Here is a 19,033-nt window from a genome sequence, read left to right on the forward strand (position 1 = left end):
CAGCAGCGGCGCCATGGGCATGAGGGCGTTGTGCGGCCGTCCGCGCTCCCTGGGCTTCCGCCGGAAGCTGCGTCCCGGACGCGTCCTGGGCTTCGTGCTCAGCCTGGCGGTCGTCTGCGCCGTGTGCGCGTGGAGCGCCCTGTCCCTGGTGGCGGCGGCCCCCGGGGAGCCGGAGGCGGCGGCGGCGGCGGCGGCGGTTCCCTCCAGGACTCTCCTGCAGCACGGAAACGTCTCCCGGGAGGCGGAGGCTCCGCCGCAGGCCAGGACGGCGGACAGCGTGGACATGAACCACGGAGACTACCCCACAGACTACTTCAGCGTGGAGGAGCGGCGCCAGGGCTACGTGACCCTGCACATGTTCGGCATGCTCTACATGTTCATCGCCCTCGCCATCGTCTGCGACGAGTTCTTCGTGCCGGCGCTCACCGTCATCACCGAGAAGCTGGAGATCTCCGACGACGTGGCCGGGGCCACCTTCATGGCGGCGGGCGGCTCGGCCCCGGAGCTCTTCACCTCCGTCATCGGGGTCTTCGTCTCCCACAGCAACGTGGGCATCGGCACCATCGTGGGCTCGGCCGTCTTCAACATCCTCTTCGTGATCGGGATGTGCGCCATCTTCTCCAAGGAGGTCCTGAACCTCACCTGGTGGCCTCTGTTCAGGGACGTGTCCTTCTACATCGTGGGCCTGCTCATGCTCATCTACTTCTTCCTGGACAACCAGATCACTCTGGGGGAAAGCATCGGCCTGCTCATGTGCTACACCTGCTATGTCACCTTCATGAAGTTCAACTCCAAGGTGGAGCTCCTCATCAAGAGCAAGCTGGGCAGCAACCAGGTGGACGAGCTGGAGGCCGCGCCCAAGGTAGGAGGCTCCGCTGGCCACACCGATCTGCACATCCATCCATCCATCCATCCATCCATCCATCCATCCATCCATCCATCCATCCATCCATCCATCCATCTCCACATCCAGTGTCTGTCTTCTAAGGGGAAGATCAGTGTTGGGCTTTGACTGAGCAGAAGATGCTGAGAACATCTCCATGGAGTGGAGGCAGGGTTGGGGGGGCCTTTGTCTGTAATCTGAGCAGATTATGGGAGAACTTGTAATTCCTCCTGCTTCTGCTTCTGCTTCTGCTTCTGCTTCTGGTTCTGGTCATGGGACAGATGTGGATCCAGGCCTGGGGTGGGAGGAGGCAAACCTCTTCAGGTCCTTGAGGAGGATCTGGAGATTTGTCTTGACCTCCTGGGAGAGGTGGACCGACCCACACCTTCTGTGCTGAGTAAGACCAGCAGCAGGAGGAGGAAGCCTTCTCTCCAGTGTCTCCTTCCATCAGCCAGATCCAGACTGGAGTCCACCAGGCCTGGATCAGGCGTGACGTCAGAGAAGTGTCAGGAGGTCACACCGGGCTGGCAGAGCAGAGACCAGGAGGAACCTGAGGGACGAAGATGAACCTGTGGTTCTCCTCGATGTCCCAGGAACCAAACATGAGCAGGTTCCAGGTGAGAAGGAGACCGGCGTCCCCCTGGATCCTCCTGGTCCTCGCCTTCGTCTGGGCCTCCTGCGTCCCAGCCTGGCCTCCGCGGGTCCGCCGACCCTGCAGGGAGGACCGGGATCTGGATAGGAACGGGAACCAGAACCAGAAGCGGAACCCCACTCTGGAAGTGGGAGAGCTTCACTCTGTGAGAAGGAGAAGGTGGAGCAGAAGCAGGAGTCACACTCCTTCTGTGTGAGACTGAAGATGACTCTGGTTCTGGTTCTGGTCCACCAACTCAGTCAAGTGAATCAGAACCTCCAGTCCTTCTGGATCGGAGCCGGAGCTCCAGCGAGTCCCGGTCCGTTCAGCGGACCTCGTCTACTGAGCGCGCTCAGAAGGGACCTGAGGCAGCACAGGAGGCCTCTGGCTCCGGAGATGTTTGGACCTGGAGCTCAGAGCAGAGGCTGATGATGGTGTGTGTGTCGTCATGTGGAGCTGCTGCTGCAGCTTTGAAAGCTTCACCTTGAGAAGCTCTGATTCCCCAGGGTTTGTGTCCTCCCACCTTCACACCCTCACACCTTCCAGCCCCTCCTCTCCCCGGCGCTCTCCGCCGTCCTTCTGCGAATCCTCCCGCAGATCTTCTGGAGGTCCTGATCTGGCCCGGCCTGCCTCGTGTGCGGTGCAGCCGTTAATCCGGGCTAATGCCCCAATCCCATCAGCGGGGCTAATAATAGCCCCGGCTCTCTGGGGAGCGGGAATCAGGAGATCATGGAGGCCAAGCCCGGGAGCTTCTCCTCCGCCCCGCGGCCCCGTCCTTCTCTGAGGGCGGCGGCCATCTTCTGCGGCGCCGGGGGTGTCTCGGGGGTTCGCGGTGAAGGCCCCGCCGGTCCCTCGGCGCCGGCCGGGTCCGGGCGAGGGTCCGCGGGGCCGCGGCCGCAGACACGAAGGATCCAATCCTCCCTGATCCTCATCAGCAGCTTACCTGCCGTGACGACAGCAAACATGAAGCGTGATCGCGGGAGAACTTTCTCCAGCCGGGGGGTTCTTCTGTTTGGGACAGGTGACGCGTCCTTCAGACGACCCTCGCCGGCCACCGCCGCTAACACCACCAGGAGGACAGTAGAAAGACTGGTTCTGGAGGAGACACCCGGTCTCCATGACAACAGTAGCAGATCCAGGGGGTTGAAGGCCTCAGGTCACATGACCAGATGGAGGATGATGGAAAACATCAACAGTATCTCACCTGAGCCTGCTCACACCTGCACACACACACACACACACACACACCCGCACACCTATCAATATCCATTCACTCATTACTGGTGTTACCATAGCAGCGCCCCCCCACCCTGCTCCAGGTCCTCAGGACGGACCTCCTGTGTGAGACCTGTGAATGGGGCTCCTTGCACAGATGTGGCTGGAGAAGGTCTCCACCATGGCAGCGTGTGAAGTTCTCCTGCTGGACTTCACATGCAGGCCTGCAAAGTCCTTCTCTAAAAATGGAGATCTTTGCCGATTAATCCTGCTAAGCTGCAGAGTCAGGAGGAGGGAGGGATGTTCCCTCAGGACATGGAGTATCCACAGAGCAGGCAGGGCAGCAGGTGTGTGTGTGTGTGTGTGTGTGTGTGTGTGAGACCTGATGCCCAGGGAAGTCACCTCTGGATTGTAGAGGAGTCCTGAGGGGCCTCCGGGGTGAGGATGATGAGGGTGATGAGGGTGATGAGGGTGATGAGGGTGATGAGGGTGATGAAGGTGAGGTCATCTTCACCTGACCAGACCACATAACCACCCTCTCCTTCTCCTTGGATTCCAGGAGCTCATTTATTTAAACCTGCTCTTAATTCCTGAACACCAAAATAAAAGTGCCTGTCTCACGGAAAGCGACTAATCTAGGAGTCAACACACACACACACACACACACACACACAAACAGACACACACACACACACACACACACACACACACACACACACACTTAGAAAAGGTGAGGTAAATGTAAGTCTGAACCTGGATCTTCTCCCAGTCCCTCCTGAGTCCTGGTTCTTGTCTGAGGCTCCTCTGCCGTCACCATCCTCTACAGCCTGATGGTTCTGGAGGTTCAGGATGGAGACTCCAGAGGTCGAGGGGGGTCGGGGGGTCGGGGGGTCGGGGCGGGGGGGGGTGAATGAGGGTCTCTGTGCTTTGGTTGGTCTGAAGATCCATAAACACACTCACAGATGTTTCAAGAAGAATCCACTGGTGCTGGACTAACACTGCTAAATTCTCACTTGTCTCTGTCTGAAGGTGAACACGCCTGGAGACGACGAGAACAAGCTCATGGTGAGTCTGATCTCCATCCCTTCAAGATCCAACACACACACACACACACACACACACACACACACTTACACAATGGAAGACTAGAAGGAAGACTGGATGCTAAATGTCAGTCACACTGGTTGTGACAGCTTCACTCCCTGTACGGCAGTGTGTGTGTGTGTGTGTGTGTGTGTGTGTGTGTGTGTGTGTGAAGATCTCTCTAACCTGTGTGTTCCTCCTGGCAGGCCAAACCCCGGCTGCAGAGGGAGGGCAGCTGTGCCTCCCTGCACAACTCACTGATGAGGAACAGCATCTTCCAGCTCATGATTCACACCCTGGACCCCCTGAGCAACGAGGGTCGGCATCTTTGTCTCTCACACACACACACACACACACACACGCACACACACACACACCCACACACACCTAGCAGTGCTTCCTCTCACAGCCCGTGTCTCCTGTTGCAGGCCGCTTCAAGGAGAAGGCCTCCATCCTGCACAAAATGGCCAAGCAGAAGTGCAAAGAGGACGCTGTCAGCGCCAACGGCGTGGGTGGGTAGCCTGGACGCTCCTCCTGACGCTCTCCAGATGTTCCAGAAGCTGAGCGGTGCCGGGAGGTCTCCTCGAACGCTTCCCGTCGCAGCTTCTGCAACATCTGAGAGCAGAGCGGCAGCCGCTCAGATTGAGGGGAGCCTTCTGGGTGGACCTTGGAAGGCATGGAGATGCCCTCAGCAGCAGCAGGACCTAACCTTTGTGTTCTGTCTCCCAACATAGGAGGCGTCGCCCAGACTCAGCCTGCAAGAAATACAATTTGTACGAAGTTTCTCCTTTTCATTTCACATTGAAGCATCTTGTCGCGGCCCCGCGCCCAGTCCTGGTCACCTTCTCTCTGCTCTGTCCTCCAGCCGAGAGGTCCATCCCAAACACCAGCAAGGTCGCCGTGGAGGTCACGCCGCCCATGAACGGGGTCGCAGGAAGCAACGAGGTGCGGCCTCCTTCAGCACACACACACACACACACACACACACACACACACACACACCGTCAGCCTCCTTCACGGCCGTGTGTGACCTCTTCGTCAGGACGGCGAGGAGGAGGAGGATGAAGACCAGCCCCTGAGCCTGGCCTGGCCCGACACCACCAGGAAGAGGCTCACCTACCTGTTCATCCTGCCCATCGTGCTTCCGCTGTGGTTCACCCTGCCCGACGTCAGGAGAGAGGTGACATTCGTGCCGCTGCTCGGCCTCCTGCACCTCAATCTTTCACAGCGTAGCGAGCGTTAGCATCCGGCTAACCCATGAGCCGGTCCGGCTCTCTGGGGAGCGGGAATCAGGAGATCATGGAGGCACGCCGACGTCCTGCAGCGTCCAGCCTTCATAGCATTAGCGTTATTATTAGCGTTAGCTGGATCTGTTTAGCTGTGAGGAGGCAGAGAAGATGCAGAAGGTCCCCGGTCCTCAGCGGTGTCGCAGTGACACTGGAGCTTCAGCTGCACCTCAAATATAGCAGGAGGAAGAAGGTTGGGCTCAGCGGGTCCTCAGAGGTTCTCTGTGAAGACCGGTGCTCCTCACACATCGGGTGCACTGCACCCACCATAGCCGCAAGACCAGACCTTCTGGGAGGCTTCGGACACCCGGAGTTTAACACCTGCAGTCCTGCAGTCTTTAGTCCAGACCTTGTCCGTGGAACCCGTCTGAATACCATCGCGTTGGTTGCTAACAACATCTGGAATGTCCAGAGCTCTTTGAGATCCCGGCCTCACAGACAGGAGATCCTAATCGGGTTTTACTGTCTTGGTTTTCTAGACCTCGGAAAGGTTCTTCCCCATCACCTTCCTGGGATCCATCTCCTGGATCGCTTTCTTCTCCTACCTGATGGTGTGGTGGGCTCACCAGGTACGTCAGCACTCACACACACACACACACACACACACACACACACACACACACACACACACACACCTGCAGCAGCAGTCTGAGCGTTAAGTGTGTGACCCAGGCTGCTAATCCCAGCTGATCTGCGCTGATCTGCAGCAGATCAGCCTGGATGGCTCTCAAACACACACCTGGAGCTCCGGGTGGCCTGTGTGAGGGTCACTCAGGGGGTTCGGCCTCCTGAGCTCCACACAGGTCCATCCAGAGGAGCGCAGAGGGACGGGTGTGACCTGCAGATGCAGGCAGACCGTCTGGGTCTGAAGATCTCAGAGGGCTTCTGGGTGTCTCCTCTCCATCCTCTGTGACCCGACGCCGCTCCTCCTCCAGCTTTGAGAAGCTCCCGAAGCTCCGTCCGGGTCCGACGTTTCCCTCTGGCTTTCCTGGGACTTTCCTGCAACGTCTCAAGCGACACGTTTTTCCCCCTCAGGTGGGAGAGACGTTCTGGATCACCGAGGAGATCATGGGTCTGACCATTCTGGCGGCCGGGACCTCCATCCCTGACCTGATCACCAGCGTGATCGTGGCCCGGAAGGGCCTCGGCGACATGGCGGTGTCCAGCTCCGTGGGCTCCAACATCTTTGACATCACCGTGGGGTGAGTTCCTCGCACCTTCTGCCGCCCACGCCCTGGCAGAAGACCCTCCTCACCTCCTCCGCCCCCCCGCAGGCTGCCCTTCCCCTGGCTGATCTACAACATCATCAACGACTTCAAGCCGGTGGAGGTCAGCAGCAACGGCCTCTTCTGCGCCATCGTCCTCCTCTTCCTCATGCTGCTCTTCGTCATCATCTCCATCGCCGTGTGCAAGTGGAGGATGAGCAAGTTCCTGGGCTTCCTCATGTTCCTGCTCTACTTTGTCTTCCTCATCGTCAGCGTCATGCTGGAGGACAAGGTCATCATCTGCCCCGTCACCATCTGACCGCCGGCGCCCGCCCACTCGTGCACTGCCATTTAGGGAGCGTGGAATCCACACACACACACGCACACATATTGTCTCCTATCTATCACACACTCAGGAAAAGACTGTGTTCACACACACACACACACACACACACACACACACACATTCAATCAACCACACACTCATCATGTAAAATGTGGAGGAACTACGCACAGATACACAGAGGCACACGCTCTGACACAAAACAACACACACGTGCACACACAGATCTGGTGCAGAGTCCATGGAGGAACCCCCCTACCCCCCCCCGGCTGCGATTGGCTAACCCTGCTGACCTGTGAACTTTGACCTCTGTTGGTCCCGTGACCTTCCAGTGGGACGGCGGCGCCGCTCGCCGCTCGCCGCCTCCGCATGCAGCATCTCTGGCGAGCGGCGCCCCGGTGAACACTTCCTTCTTTCGGTTTTGTTTTTTGAAGCTGGCCTCCTGGAGACCACGCGGAAGAGGAGGACGAAGACGCACACGTGTGATAGCTAGATGTTTAGATTCTCGCGTCCGTCCCACCAGACCGCCGGCGTCCAGGTATTTGTTTGAGCGCCGTAGAATCACCGTGACGACGACCTTCGGGACGGCCGACCCGGCCGGCTTTAGACGTCCCGATTTACTGACCGCCTGGAAAGCGCCGCGTCACGGCAACGCCGGCTCTGGTGATTAGCTTTTCTGGGTCCCACAGCGTCCCGCAGGTTCCTCCTGAGATCCTGCTCTCCAGACTTGCATGAAGTTGGCGTTGGACCCCCTCTGGCCTCGGTGCTGCCCTCCTCAGGCCAAATGTGGTATCGCGCCGCTTCCCGAATGTCGAAGAGATTATCGCCTCCTCAGGTTAGCCCCCCCCCCGTCCGCCACAACGCCCGAGCGAAGCGTCCTGCTGCCGCTGTCCCGCCGAGGCTGAGAGCGGCGCGGACGGCGGGAAGCTCTTCCGTCTGCCCCGCTCTCGGACCGAAGCCCTGATAGTCCCCGCGGAGCCTCCTTCTCCTGGGCCTCCCGGCTCACCCCGTCTCCGTCAACGCTACGCTAAGAAGGTTCCTCCACGGTTTGCAGGAAGGATCCAGAGTTGATCCTCTGAGAACCCGGCGCTACCTTTCTCCTCCCTCCGCCTTGGTCCTGTCAGCAGGTCGGCTCCCGGCCTCCGGAAACGTCCGTCCGCCCGTGGAACACTTTGCCTGCTTCTCTGGTGGGACGTCAGGACCTCCTGTCCACGGGCCAGGAGAAGTGCGCCTCCCACCTTCCACCCGCGATGCTGTCGAAGTCAAACCGAGTGCGGACGCTTTCTCTTTTTTTTCTAGAGCATTTTATACTCTGTCCTCCTCTCTTTCCCGGAAACCCCGAGTGTCAGCCTGCAGTCCAGGCTGTGCTCTTCTGCTGGCCGTAGAAGAAAGTCCTCCTAGAGAGAAGATCCCGTTAGACGCCCACCGGCCCGGGACCACCGTTTCTTTTCTACTCCTTGATTTCATACACCCTCCTCCTCCTCCTCGTGTTGAACTGTGCGTTGATGTTGACGAGGACTTTATCTGCTCTGGTGTGGATGTTGTGTTGGACCTGTTTGGAGAAGGTGTGCAGAGCTAAGGTGTGAGGACCCCCCCCCCCCCCCCCCCACGTAATGAAGTATGGCGTCACTGTCACTTACTACTTGAATCATGTATTATAACTGTAAAGAAATATTTATCTCTCACTTCTGTACCAAGTGTTACCTAATAAATGGAAACTCAGATTTTCACCCTCTGCTTTGGGCCGGGGAGCACCAGACTGCCAGGGTTACCATGGTAACAGTGCAGACGCCGCTGATGATGCAGAATGAACTTTGTCGATGAACGGCGGGGACGGGGCGCCGCTCGGAGGAGGCGACGGACGCTTGTCTTCGCCCGCTGGCTCCTCCGTCATGGAGGAGAAGGTCTGCTTCAGCTGTGGCTCAGCGCCGCTGGTCAGACGCCTCCATCTGAGCCTCTGGGACAAAGAGGCTCGGAAGGCCAGGCTGGAGAAGTCGGAGAGAACCTGCGGAGAGCCCGGGCTGACGGGGAGATCACGGCATCTACGTTCTCCCCGTCCGCCGCCGTGGATGGGATCTGCAGAGTCATGTGTGCCGTGTGATCTGCTTTACTTCTCCAAGCCTCTTAGCTCGGCACGCGTGGCCTCCTGCCAGGAGCGGCGTGATGTAACGGGGCTTCATTGGACACTTGAGGACAACCAGTAACAACCCATCTATCTGCTGCTGGACGTCACCCGGTGGCTCACGGTCGGGCCGGAGGTCTGCGTCCCCGGTCCATCTGCAGGCTGTGGAGGGCAGAACTTTAGACGGCCCGTCTGGGAACTGAAGCGGCGAGGCGACGGCTGAGGACGCAGTTACAGGGCCAAGACTCCCGCTTGTCAGGGAGAGACTGATTGGTTTCACCCAGATGAGTGAGCTGGAGGTGTTTGAGGTGCGGCAACAGTCTCCAAGAGAATTCCATCCGTCAGAGAACCCTCAGGAGATGGAGAGCTGACGCAGGGCAGGAATGGAGGCCGGTGCCAAGGACAGTCCAGTACCACGACCTCAGAACCCATAAAGGGGGACATCTGGTCCAGAAAGGAGAGGGCAGCGGCCACTGGAACCCACGAACGCCACGGCGGAGGCTTGAAAACAAACGGTTGAAATTTATTTTAGGTCTTAATTCAATTTGAGACAAACGGTCCGTAGCAATGAACCCCATCAGGAGGTGGAAGCTCCGGCCTCCCAGTCTGGTCTGGCGGCTCGGTGCAGGTCAGCCAGCGGCCTCTCGGTCTGAGAGGCTCCTCCGGGGCGTCGGTACCTCCGGTCACCGCACGGTGGCGCCCTGAGGTGGAGAAGCAGCAGCAAGAAGAAGAAGAAGAAGAAGAAGAAGAAGCGGAAGCGTCTCCCCGCGGCTTCCTTTGTACCTGAAGTCCGCGTCCCGCGTCCCGTGGAGGGTCACCATGGACCCGGACGCCGCTCCACCGGAGCTCTCCGCCGCCATGCGGGCGAAGATCGAGAGGAACCGGCAGCGGGCGCTGATGCTCCGCCAAGCCCGGCTCGCCAGCCGCCCCCGGGCCGCCGAGCCGGGCTCGTCCGCGGCCAAGCGGTCCCGGACCCTGGACTCCGGCGCCGGGTTCTTCATCGACGAGGAGGACGAGGAGGAGGACCAGCAGAAGGTGCGGACGGCGGTGGAGCAGCCAGGTGAGAGACGCCTGGTCCCGGACTCCGGAGCGGCCCCGGTCCGGGACCGGCCTCGGAACCGGAACCGCGCGGTTCGGGTTGTTGAGCGAGACGCGCGGGGGCTTCCAGCTGGGCGGGTACAGAGGTCAAAGGTCAGGGTTTGGACCACTGGAAGAGACTGAACGGAGGTCTTCTTCTTCTACCGTGATGCTTCTGCAGCTCCAGTGATCGAGCCGGACTACCTGCTGTGTGAGGACTGTCAGAAACCCTTCATGGACTCCTACCTCAGCAACAGCTTCGACCTGTCCGTCTGTGACAAGTGCAAGTGAGCGCACACACACACACACACACACACACACACACGCACACACACCAGAGTGTGGTGTTTTGGCCTTCCAGTTCTTCTAGTCCAGAGGTCGGCAACCTGCGGTTCTTCATCTTTACACTGCGGCTCCGAGCGGCTTGGGAAAATAAATTATAAATATTTAATTGAAGTGTATTTAATAGTGTTAATTCCTTTCAACTTTTAGTTCGAAGTTGGAAGATTATTGTGATCTTGAAATATCAAAATAACATCACACTGGCGGAAGCCGGTATACCCGCCAGCCGGTAAAGTCCCGCTTTGCAAATGAGCGCAGAAGTTCGGGAGCAGAAGTCCCATAAACCAGGTAAAATAGATATTTATGAAGATATTTTACAAATATTTTTTGTTTACTGACAGTGATTTTTTCCGATTTTTTTTTTTTTTTTTAAATTCAGGTCAAGGCTCCGCTACACACTCTGAAAGCCCAAAATGAGTTCATCACATAAATAGAATTTAATTTTCTCCGTAATACTTTGTGAATTTCAGAAGCAACACACTTGTTTATACAAAGTGTAAAGGTAATAAAAAGCAACATATACTGTGGTGCCTTTATTTTAGACGTCACAAAGTAATTGCGGCTCCCAATGTTTTCTTTCCCGAGGAAACCGGCTCTAAATGTCTCTTGGGTGTTAAAGGTTGCCGACCCCTGATCTAACCTCTTTCAGCTGCAAACAGCAGAGTTTTTGTTCTCGTTTTGATGAAGACCTTCTCTGCGGTGAGAAGGTGGCATGAAATGAGCCGAGACGGGTGACCTCGTTCCTCCTGACGCCGCGGAAGGTTGATGATCGTGTGAATCCGCCCGGCCGTTCAGGGACAGCGAGGAGAAGCACAAGCTGATCTCCAGGACCGAAGCCAAGCGGCAGTTCCTCCTGAAGGACTGCGACCTGGACAAGCGGGAGCCGGCGCTGCGCTTCATTCTGAAGAAGAACCCTCACAACCCTCGCTGGGGCGACATGAAGCTCTACCTCAGGCTGCAGGTGCCGTCCAGACCTTCCTTTCCACCCTGCAGGTCTCTGAGGCAGCAGGTCCAGCAGGTCCGCCTGCGAGCATCTCAGGGACTTATGGTGGTGCTGGGCTCCCCGCAGGTGGAGAGGAGATGCATGGAGGTGTGGGGGTCGGAGGAGGCGCTGGAGGAGGCCAGGGAGAACCGGGAGGAGAACCGCGAGGTGCAGAAGCAGAAACGCTTCAACAAGAAGGTCAAAGGTCAGTTTGAATGTGGAGGAGGAGCCACTAGGTGGCGCTGTTTGTCAGACCCACACGGTGAGTTCTGATTGGCTGAAGTTCAGATAGTAGGTGCTGCAGAAGTTCAGGACCATTGATCGCCCTGTCCTGGTGTGTGTGTGTGTGTGTGTGTGTCAGAGCTGCGGCGGGCCGTGCGCAGCAGCATGTGGACCAGAGACACCAGCGTCCACACACACCAGTACGGAGCGGAGGAGGTGGTGGACCCAGAGGAGGACCTCTACAGGAAGACCTGCGTCACCTGCGGACATGAACTCACCTATGAGAAGATGTAGAGGAGATGGACGGGACCTCCAGGAAGTTCACGTCCTGCTGGGCTTTTAGACATTTCTTGTCCTGAACTTTGAGCCAACAAAGATCTGCTGTGTTGGAAACACTCATGATGTTGCTCCGTCTCCTGAGGGTGAACCCTGGCGTTCCCATGGTAACAAGGTGCACTCTTCAAGGACCATCTCCACCACCCTCAGGAAGCAGACATTACCAGGACCTTCAGGTTTCCATGAACTCCTGTCAATCATGCGAGTCCACGCGCAAGTGAAGATGAATGAGGTTTGACTCCAGAGCAACAGGACCTCCTGCTGATGTGGGAGAAGTCTGGATTCAACGTCGGCACAAGGAGAAGCAGAGATCTTCTGCTATCAGAAGGTCGTGTGGGACCATCACCCCTTAGGTTCATGCCTGTAGAACGGCGTTGAGAACTTTGAGGTGGTTCTCCAGCGCCAGTCAAACTGCCAATAAGCTGTAAAGGATTTTCTGTAGAAGGTTTGACTATTAAAGATGCTGAAGCAGGTTCTGAGTTGGTCCTTCAGTTCATGGAAGGAGGTGTTTGACTCAAAGTGTCACAGGAACCAGAACGTCCTGGTGGCCTTCAGAAGGTAAACAGAAGAACCAGAACACCAACCTCTCCAGTTTGTTCTTATTTATTTAGACACTTTCAGATCTCGGGTTAAAATTCAAATGTTTTGGGCGCGTTGGAGGTCTGGAACACAAAGCCCTCCTCCGTGGCGTCGGCCTTCAGCTCCTCCAGCTCGCCCTGCTGAGCAGAACAAGAGGGTGGCCAACGCCCTCGTGACGAAGGTCCAGGCGTGACCCGAAGCACCCACCTCGCTGAAGTACTTCTCGATGAGAGCGTGCGCCGTCTGGTAGACCGTCTCGTTGTCGTGGTTCTGGAGCATCTCGATGCGGTCCAGGCCTCCCATCTCCTCAATCAGCAGGCTCAGCTTCTCCATCTCGCCCAGCTTGTCCGCCGCCTGAGGGCCGGCGCAAAGAGAAGGTCAGGAAAGCGGCCGGACCGAGCGACGCCTCCTGACCTCCACTCACCATGAAGATGTTGTTTATGGCGTCCAGGATCACCAGGATGACCTTGGTGTCTTTGACCTGCAGCAGGTTGATGATGGCCTCCAGAGCTCCGCTCTGCACCAGATGGACCACCTGCTCCACGGTGCCCCCGCTGGTGAAGTTGGTCACGGCCCAGACCGCCTCCCGCTGGGTCTTGAAGTCTCCCTGGAAGGAGACGGAGCCGGCGTGAAGCCGGACCCGGCCGGCACCTCCCGGAGATCTTTGAGGACTCACGTTTCTGAGCAGGTCCACCAGAGGAGATATGAGGCCGCAGGTGACGAGCTGCTGGATCTGCTTGCACGGCCCGGCGGCGATGTTGGAGAGCGCCCAGGCGGCCTCCTTCTGCACGTTGGCCTTGGGGTTCCTCATCAACTTGGGCAGAACGTTGAGGACGCCGGCGTCGATGGCCACCTGGGTCTGAAGGTCCGAGCCGCTCACGATGTTCCCGATGGAGCGGAGGGCCGGGGTCTGCGTGGGGGTCAGGAGGTCATCGGGACCATCTCCGCGGGGGCGGACGGCGGTCCGAGACCCGGCGTTACCATGACGCTCAGCTCCTTGTGGTCCATCAGCTCCACGAGGCGGGGGACGATCCCCGTCTTCACCACGATCTCGATGCGGTCGTTGTCTCCGTCGGTCAGGTAGGAGACGGCCCAGCAGGCGTCCGACAGGATGTCCTTGTCTCCGAGGTGGAGCAGCTGGATGAGCGACGGGAGCACCTGCAGGAGAGTCAGAAGGTCACGAGGAGGTCCTGCACAGCGTCGGCGTGCTCGTGCATCTACCTGCTGGACGGCAGAGAAGGGCGGACACGGGTTCTTATTCCGGCACAGGTTGGACAAGGTCCACGTGAGGTTGCGGAGATACCCGACCTGGAGGGGACGGGTCCGTCAGGAGGAGACGTTCCGGACGAGGTCGGGACCTTCGAGAACCAGGAGAACTTACGGGCGTCTCCGGGGAGATGCAGGCCAGCAGGGCGGGAATGACGTTACAGCCGATGAGGACGTCCCGATAGACCGGCCCGTCTCCTGCGGACGGGCGAGGACCAGGTCAGATCTGGGGGGGGTTGGAGGTTCCGGTCCGACTCACCTGCGATGTTCCCCAGAGCCCAGACCGCCTGCTCGCTGATGTGCAGCAGAGGAGACGACAGCAGGGCGATGAAGCAGGGCACGGCGCCGTGGTCCACCACCTGAGGGCCGGATCACAGCGTTAGCTCCGGACCTTCAGCTCCTCGGGGAGCCCGGCTCGGCTCGGACCTGCTTGGTGTGCCAGGAGGTCCCGGAGGCGATGTTGGTGAGGGCCCAGGCCGCCTCGAACTGCAGCGAGGGCTCGTGGTCCAGAGCCAGGAAGGACACGAAGCGGGCCAGAAGACCCGCCTCGATGATCTCCTGCAGGGGGGGGTTCCGCTCCTGGGACAGGAGCTTCCTGGGAACAAGGAGGGTCAGAATCCCAGTGTGTGTGTGTGTGTGTGTGTGTGTGTGTGTGTGTGTGTGTGTGTCCTGACCTGGCAGCCTGGCAGCCTCGGGTCTGGGCCTCCATGCTGTCACTGTGCACGTCCTGGATGATCTCCTCAATGGTCAGCGAGGGAACCTGCGGGGCAGCGGCGCTTAGAGCGAGCCTGCGGAGCTGGACCTCCACGGCCTCCAGGACTGACCTTGCCATCGGAGATGCATCCAGGAGACAGGGCCTCCTCGTCGGGGAGGGAGGACAGCGTGAGGTTCCTCCTCTTCAAGAAGCTCTCATTCTTGTGGGCTTTCCTCAGCTCCACGCACACGGAGATCCGCTTCTCACGAAGTTTCTGCAAACAGAGAGACGGCAGGTCAGCGGGGTCTCCTCCAGGAGACCTTCTCCTGGAGGAGACCCTCCCCCGCTCACGGCAGGGTCTTTGCCCTTGTTCTTGAACTTGGAGAAGCGCTCATCTGTCATGTTCTTGGTGGGCATGATGGCGGCCGACGTCTCCTCGGGAGCCACGGCTCGGCAGGAGGTCTTAAGAGGCCGAAGCTCCTCAGGTGGATCCAATCAGCTTTGATTGACACGACACGGACGATCAACCTCACCTGGCTCCGTCAGAGGGACACCACACGGTAGACGCTTTGGAGATAAATTCACACCCAGATGGTTTGGAGAAGGACAGAGGAGGGGATGGAGAAGATGTGGGTGGAAGGATGCTGAGGTTGGAGAAGATGTGGGTGGAAGGATGCTGAGGATTGAGCTGCCGGGCAGGAGGTCTGTTTCTGCAGCGAGATGATCCATGGAGGACCGCAGGCTGGCCTGCGTGGACGTCCTGTTATCCTTCACTAGATGGCAGCAGAGCGCAGCTCAGGTCCAGGCCGTCCAAAGACGCAGCGGACCTTCTCCATGAGAGATCAAGTGAAGATCAAGTGAAGATCAAGTGAAGATCAAGTGAAGAACAAGTGAAGAAGAGGAGGGCGGGAGCGTGAGAAGGAGCAGACCCAAAAGCTCGACGTCTCTTCGTCCTTCTCCGGCAGGAGTGGAGGCTCCTGGTAGCACCAGCACACCTTCTCCTCTGCCGGCATGAAGAACGGGTCTGCTCCTCCGTCCTGGAGACCTTCTCAGGATGGCTTCCACATTCATGTCAGATCCTTCAAAGCAGAGCTGAAGAAGCGAGTGGAGCGCAGCAAACCTTCAGAGGTGATCGTAAACTATCAGGTGTTTTTCCCGCTTGTTCTTTGGACTTTGCATATTGAGGTTTTCCTCCACGGCATCTCCAACCCGTGTCTTCAGAGTAAAGCCTTCCCACGTGCACGCCGGCCTGAGGGCCTCCTGGTTCCTCCGTGGGCCTGAAGGAGAGCCGGCCGACAAGAAGGTCCTCAGGCCAGGATGGGAGATGGCCGACCAAAGTGTGTGTGTGTGTGTGTGTGTGTGTGTGTGTGTGTGTGTGTGTGTGTGTGTGTGTGTGTGTGTGTGTGTGTGTGTGTGTGTGTGTGTGTGTGTGTGTGTGTGTGTGTGTGTGTGTGTGTGTGTGTGTGTGTGTGTGTGTGTGTGTGTGTGTGTGTGTGTGTGCCCTCCTCACTTGGTAGAGTTTCCAGGCCCTCAGAGGCCCAGGGGTTCCTGTCCTCTATCCTGAACCATGAGAGCCCACCAGAGGAAGTCCATCAGGAGGTTGAGTGCCCTCTCTTTCTCTCTCACACACACACACACACACACACACACACACACACACACACAGCCTGGCCTAGTAATGAGGGTGTGGGTTCCATCCCTGCATGCTAAAGCTGTGAGCAGCTCAGGTCACCTGGTTAGCAGCTTCACCAACCATCTCATCTCCTGGGGTTCCTCCTCCTCCATCCATCCATCACTGGTCTCCTTCAGCCCCCCCGGCTCCCAGGTCAACAGAGGGCATCCATGGAAATCATTTGTATAGATCTGCACACACACACACATTACACTTTAAATAGTAGAGAGGGTTGGAATGTCCCAAAGGTGTGTGTACGTGTGTGCGTGTGTGCGTGTGCGCGTGCGCACTTTCCACCAGGAATCAGCCAATACAGCAGAAATTTCACAACCCCTATCTGACATCACAATATCTGATCACAATCATCATCACCACAATCTGATATCAGACACTTGGAGATGTTCCACCAACCGGGACATCACTCCTCCATCTCATCACTCCATCTTCTCGTCACTCCTCCATCTTCTCATCACTCCCCCATCTTCTTGTCACTCCTCCATCTTCTCATCACTCCATCTTCTCATCACTCCTCCTCCTTTTCACACTGTTTAGATTTGGTCTGTTAATATTTCATGTTGCCCCTCCAATACCTGCCTGTCAATAATGGAGACGAGACACACCTCAGGTCCAATCCATCATTGTGTGTGTGTGTGTGTGTGTGTGTGTGTGTGTGTGTGTGTGTGTGTGTGTGTGTGTGTGTGTGTATTTGTGTGTGTCATTTGTTTCTGCTGACAGGGCTTGAGAGGTTGGGTTGGGTATAACTGGAGCCAGAGGTCAATATGAGCCATCTATCATCTTCCTGTAGACCACAGGTGTCACATGGAGGAAGATCTCTTCTCATGCAGCGGTCGTGGAAAATCATCACATATTGACGACTGATAATTTACCTATTGTTCAATTCTCTCCTGAACCTTGTGTCTTTCAGCTTTGCAAGCAGCATTAAACTCCTCTGTTGCCCTGATCCGGCCCACGGGCCTCCAGTTTGACACCCCTGCATAGACATTCACCATGTTGTACACACACACACACACTCACACACACACACACACACACACACACACACACACACACACTCCACCAATGACTGTAGAGCCATTAGAAACCTTGATTTGATCCTTTTCATACATAAGCCCGAAGATCTCAGGACAACCCTGAGGCTTCTGGAGAAGTTTTAAAGAGCTAAAGAGATAAAGGGGTGTGGACACACACACACACACACACACACACACACACACACACACACACACACACACACACACACACACACACACACACACACACAGCAGATCAGGACCAGAACCCCAGCCTGATCCACCACATGGCACCCGGAGAACAGACAGGTCTGATCTTGGGATGGGGGGGGCTTCAAAGACGAACACAGAGTTCACACAGATATGAGGCTCAGACATCACACACACACACACACACACACACACACACACACACACACACACACACTGTCAACAAGGCGTCCATGAGGGCCAGCTGGCAGGCAGACGGGGGGAGGGGGCTCTGAGGGGCTTCAGGGGTCCAGCAGGGGTTGGGGGGTGCAGCCAGGTATCAGGTGTGTGTGTGTGTGTGTGTGTGTGTGTGTGTGTGTGTTGGGGGGGGACCAGAGGACATCCCATTCACCTGCTGCCCGGCCGGGACAAGAGGCGGGGCTGTGAGTCTGCAGACGGACAGGAAACAGGAGACCCCCGACCCCCCGCCAGGAGGAGGTGGCTGGAGGAGATGGCTGGAGGAGATGGCTGGAGGAGGTGGCTGGAGGAGGTGGACACCAAAGCTGCTGTTTGATGGCAGTGTTTTCCCAAGCAGCCCGACCTGAGACCCAGATCCAGACCTTGACCTCCTTCTCCTTCTCCCCTTCCCCTGACAGGAGGTCCTCAGCCTCTAACACCTTGGTAACGGCAGACGGAGAAGAACATGATGTTGTTAAATGGGAAGCGGAAAGAAAGGTCAGGACACCACGGAGAGCCGGAGGCTCCAGGTTCTCCTGGATGTTCTCCTGCCCGGGTTCTCCAGAGTCTCCATCATCAGGCAGGTCCAAGACTCTGAATTGTCCAATGGTATGAATGAGCCGGTGATGGGTCAGAAGGCCGGTTGGCGGCGGAGCCGTCCTGGTTGAACCCGTGAAGGTCCTGGACCTCACAGGTCCTGAGCTGGAGAGCTGCTGGTCTCCAGGAGGACCTGGTGTTGACTCTGTTTGTCAGATCCCACTGCAGACACAGACCTGCAGTCCAAACAGTAATTAGCATACCTGCCTGACATGCAGGCACACAGGTGTGTGTGTGTGTGTGTGTGTGTGTGTGTGTGTGTGTGTGTGTGTGTGTGTGTGTGCGTGCAGCTGCCTCTCATGGCTTGTGACACCATGTTTTCTGGTTCTGGAACCCCTGCTGAGGTGTTGGGTTTGTGGACTGAACTTTGGAGGAGGTCCATGTTCAGCTGGGGGGGCAGAAGACGGGGTGTCCTCATGGATCTGAGGTCTGCATGGACCTGAAGAAGAAGATGTGTGTCCAGGAGGTGGAGAAGGAAGGGGGTGTTTGTTCAGGACGAAGAAGGAAGTGGCGTGAAGTTGTTAAAGAGCCTGAACGAGTGGATGGGGAGGGAGTTGAGTGTGTGTGTGTGTGTGTGTGTGTGGGGGGGGGGGGGTCACACTGCTCGTTTCTTCTAGATGAATCTCCTGAATGCTTGAAAATCAAGCAACATCGGGATTGTAACCATGGCAACGGCTTGTGAGGCATCACTTCCATTGTTGATGTTTTGAGCAGAGGTGAGACCGATGTTATTATTTCTCCTGCTGTCGTCCGGCAGAGACGACCTTCAGCGCTCCGCCTCTGGAGAAGGTTCTCCAGACTCCGGAGAAGGTTCTCCAGACTCTGGAGCCTCAAGTTGCTCATGGACCATTGAAGACGTGCGCCTGTGTCAGTGAGCGGCTGGATGATTGACAGCTGAGGCCGGCTGGAGCTCCGCCCCCTGCGCCAGAGACAGCTGTGATTGGCTCCAGGTGAGCGGCGGAAAATGACTCTGTGAACCCGGCGGTCGGTGGAGTACTAATACTAGTTGGAATACTACCACTACTACTACTAATACTACTA

At 57.3% G+C, this 19,033-nt stretch overlaps 3 protein-coding genes across 3 annotated transcripts in view; 2 read left to right on the forward strand and 1 right to left on the reverse strand.

Annotated features, from left to right (window-relative positions):
• slc24a2b (solute carrier family 24 member 2b) overlaps window positions 1-8,332 on the forward strand; it is a 10,679-nt gene extending 2,347 nt beyond the window's left edge. Inside the window, exons 2-11 of the mRNA XM_086177161.1 lie at window positions 1-862; window positions 3,759-3,794; window positions 4,019-4,130; window positions 4,241-4,324; window positions 4,547-4,585; window positions 4,678-4,757; window positions 4,855-4,992; window positions 5,578-5,667; window positions 6,134-6,300; window positions 6,373-8,332. The exon at window positions 1-862 is cut by the window's left edge and continues 202 nt beyond it. Of these exons, the coding sequence (XP_086033287.1) occupies window positions 14-862; window positions 3,759-3,794; window positions 4,019-4,130; window positions 4,241-4,324; window positions 4,547-4,585; window positions 4,678-4,757; window positions 4,855-4,992; window positions 5,578-5,667; window positions 6,134-6,300; window positions 6,373-6,622 (1,845 nt within the window). The 5' untranslated portion in view covers window positions 1-13 and the 3' untranslated portion in view covers window positions 6,623-8,332. The remainder of the gene's footprint in view (window positions 863-3,758; window positions 3,795-4,018; window positions 4,131-4,240; window positions 4,325-4,546; window positions 4,586-4,677; window positions 4,758-4,854; window positions 4,993-5,577; window positions 5,668-6,133; window positions 6,301-6,372) is intronic.
• Window positions 8,333-9,496: 1,164 nt separating this feature from the next.
• On the forward strand, window positions 9,497-12,200 carry xpa (xeroderma pigmentosum, complementation group A). Its single transcript, XM_086177002.1, has 5 exons — window positions 9,497-9,828; window positions 10,027-10,132; window positions 10,983-11,148; window positions 11,257-11,374; window positions 11,531-12,200. Exons 1-5 carry the CDS (start codon window positions 9,588-9,590, stop codon window positions 11,683-11,685), a joined length of 786 nt encoding a protein of 261 aa, XP_086033128.1. The 5' UTR covers window positions 9,497-9,587; the 3' UTR covers window positions 11,686-12,200.
• A 156-nt stretch (window positions 12,201-12,356) lies between these two features.
• kpna7 (karyopherin alpha 7 (importin alpha 8)) lies at window positions 12,357-14,683 on the reverse strand. Its single transcript, XM_086176852.1, has 12 exons — window positions 14,618-14,683; window positions 14,397-14,540; window positions 14,247-14,332; window positions 13,999-14,167; window positions 13,832-13,931; window positions 13,688-13,770; window positions 13,528-13,614; window positions 13,288-13,464; window positions 12,983-13,216; window positions 12,731-12,913; window positions 12,514-12,660; window positions 12,357-12,443 (listed from the first exon to the last, which is right to left on the reverse strand). The coding sequence occupies exons 1-12, from the start codon at window positions 14,681-14,683 to the stop codon at window positions 12,357-12,359; spliced, it is 1,563 nt and encodes a 520-aa protein (XP_086032978.1).
• Between the last annotated feature and the right edge of the window lie 4,350 nt (window positions 14,684-19,033).

Source organism: Fistularia commersonii, chromosome 29 (genome assembly GCF_037954325.1).
Source record: "Fistularia commersonii isolate RoL2024-O1a breed Wild chromosome 29, RoL_Fcom_v1.0, whole genome shotgun sequence".
Lineage (NCBI taxonomy): Eukaryota > Metazoa > Chordata > Actinopteri > Syngnathiformes > Fistulariidae > Fistularia > Fistularia commersonii.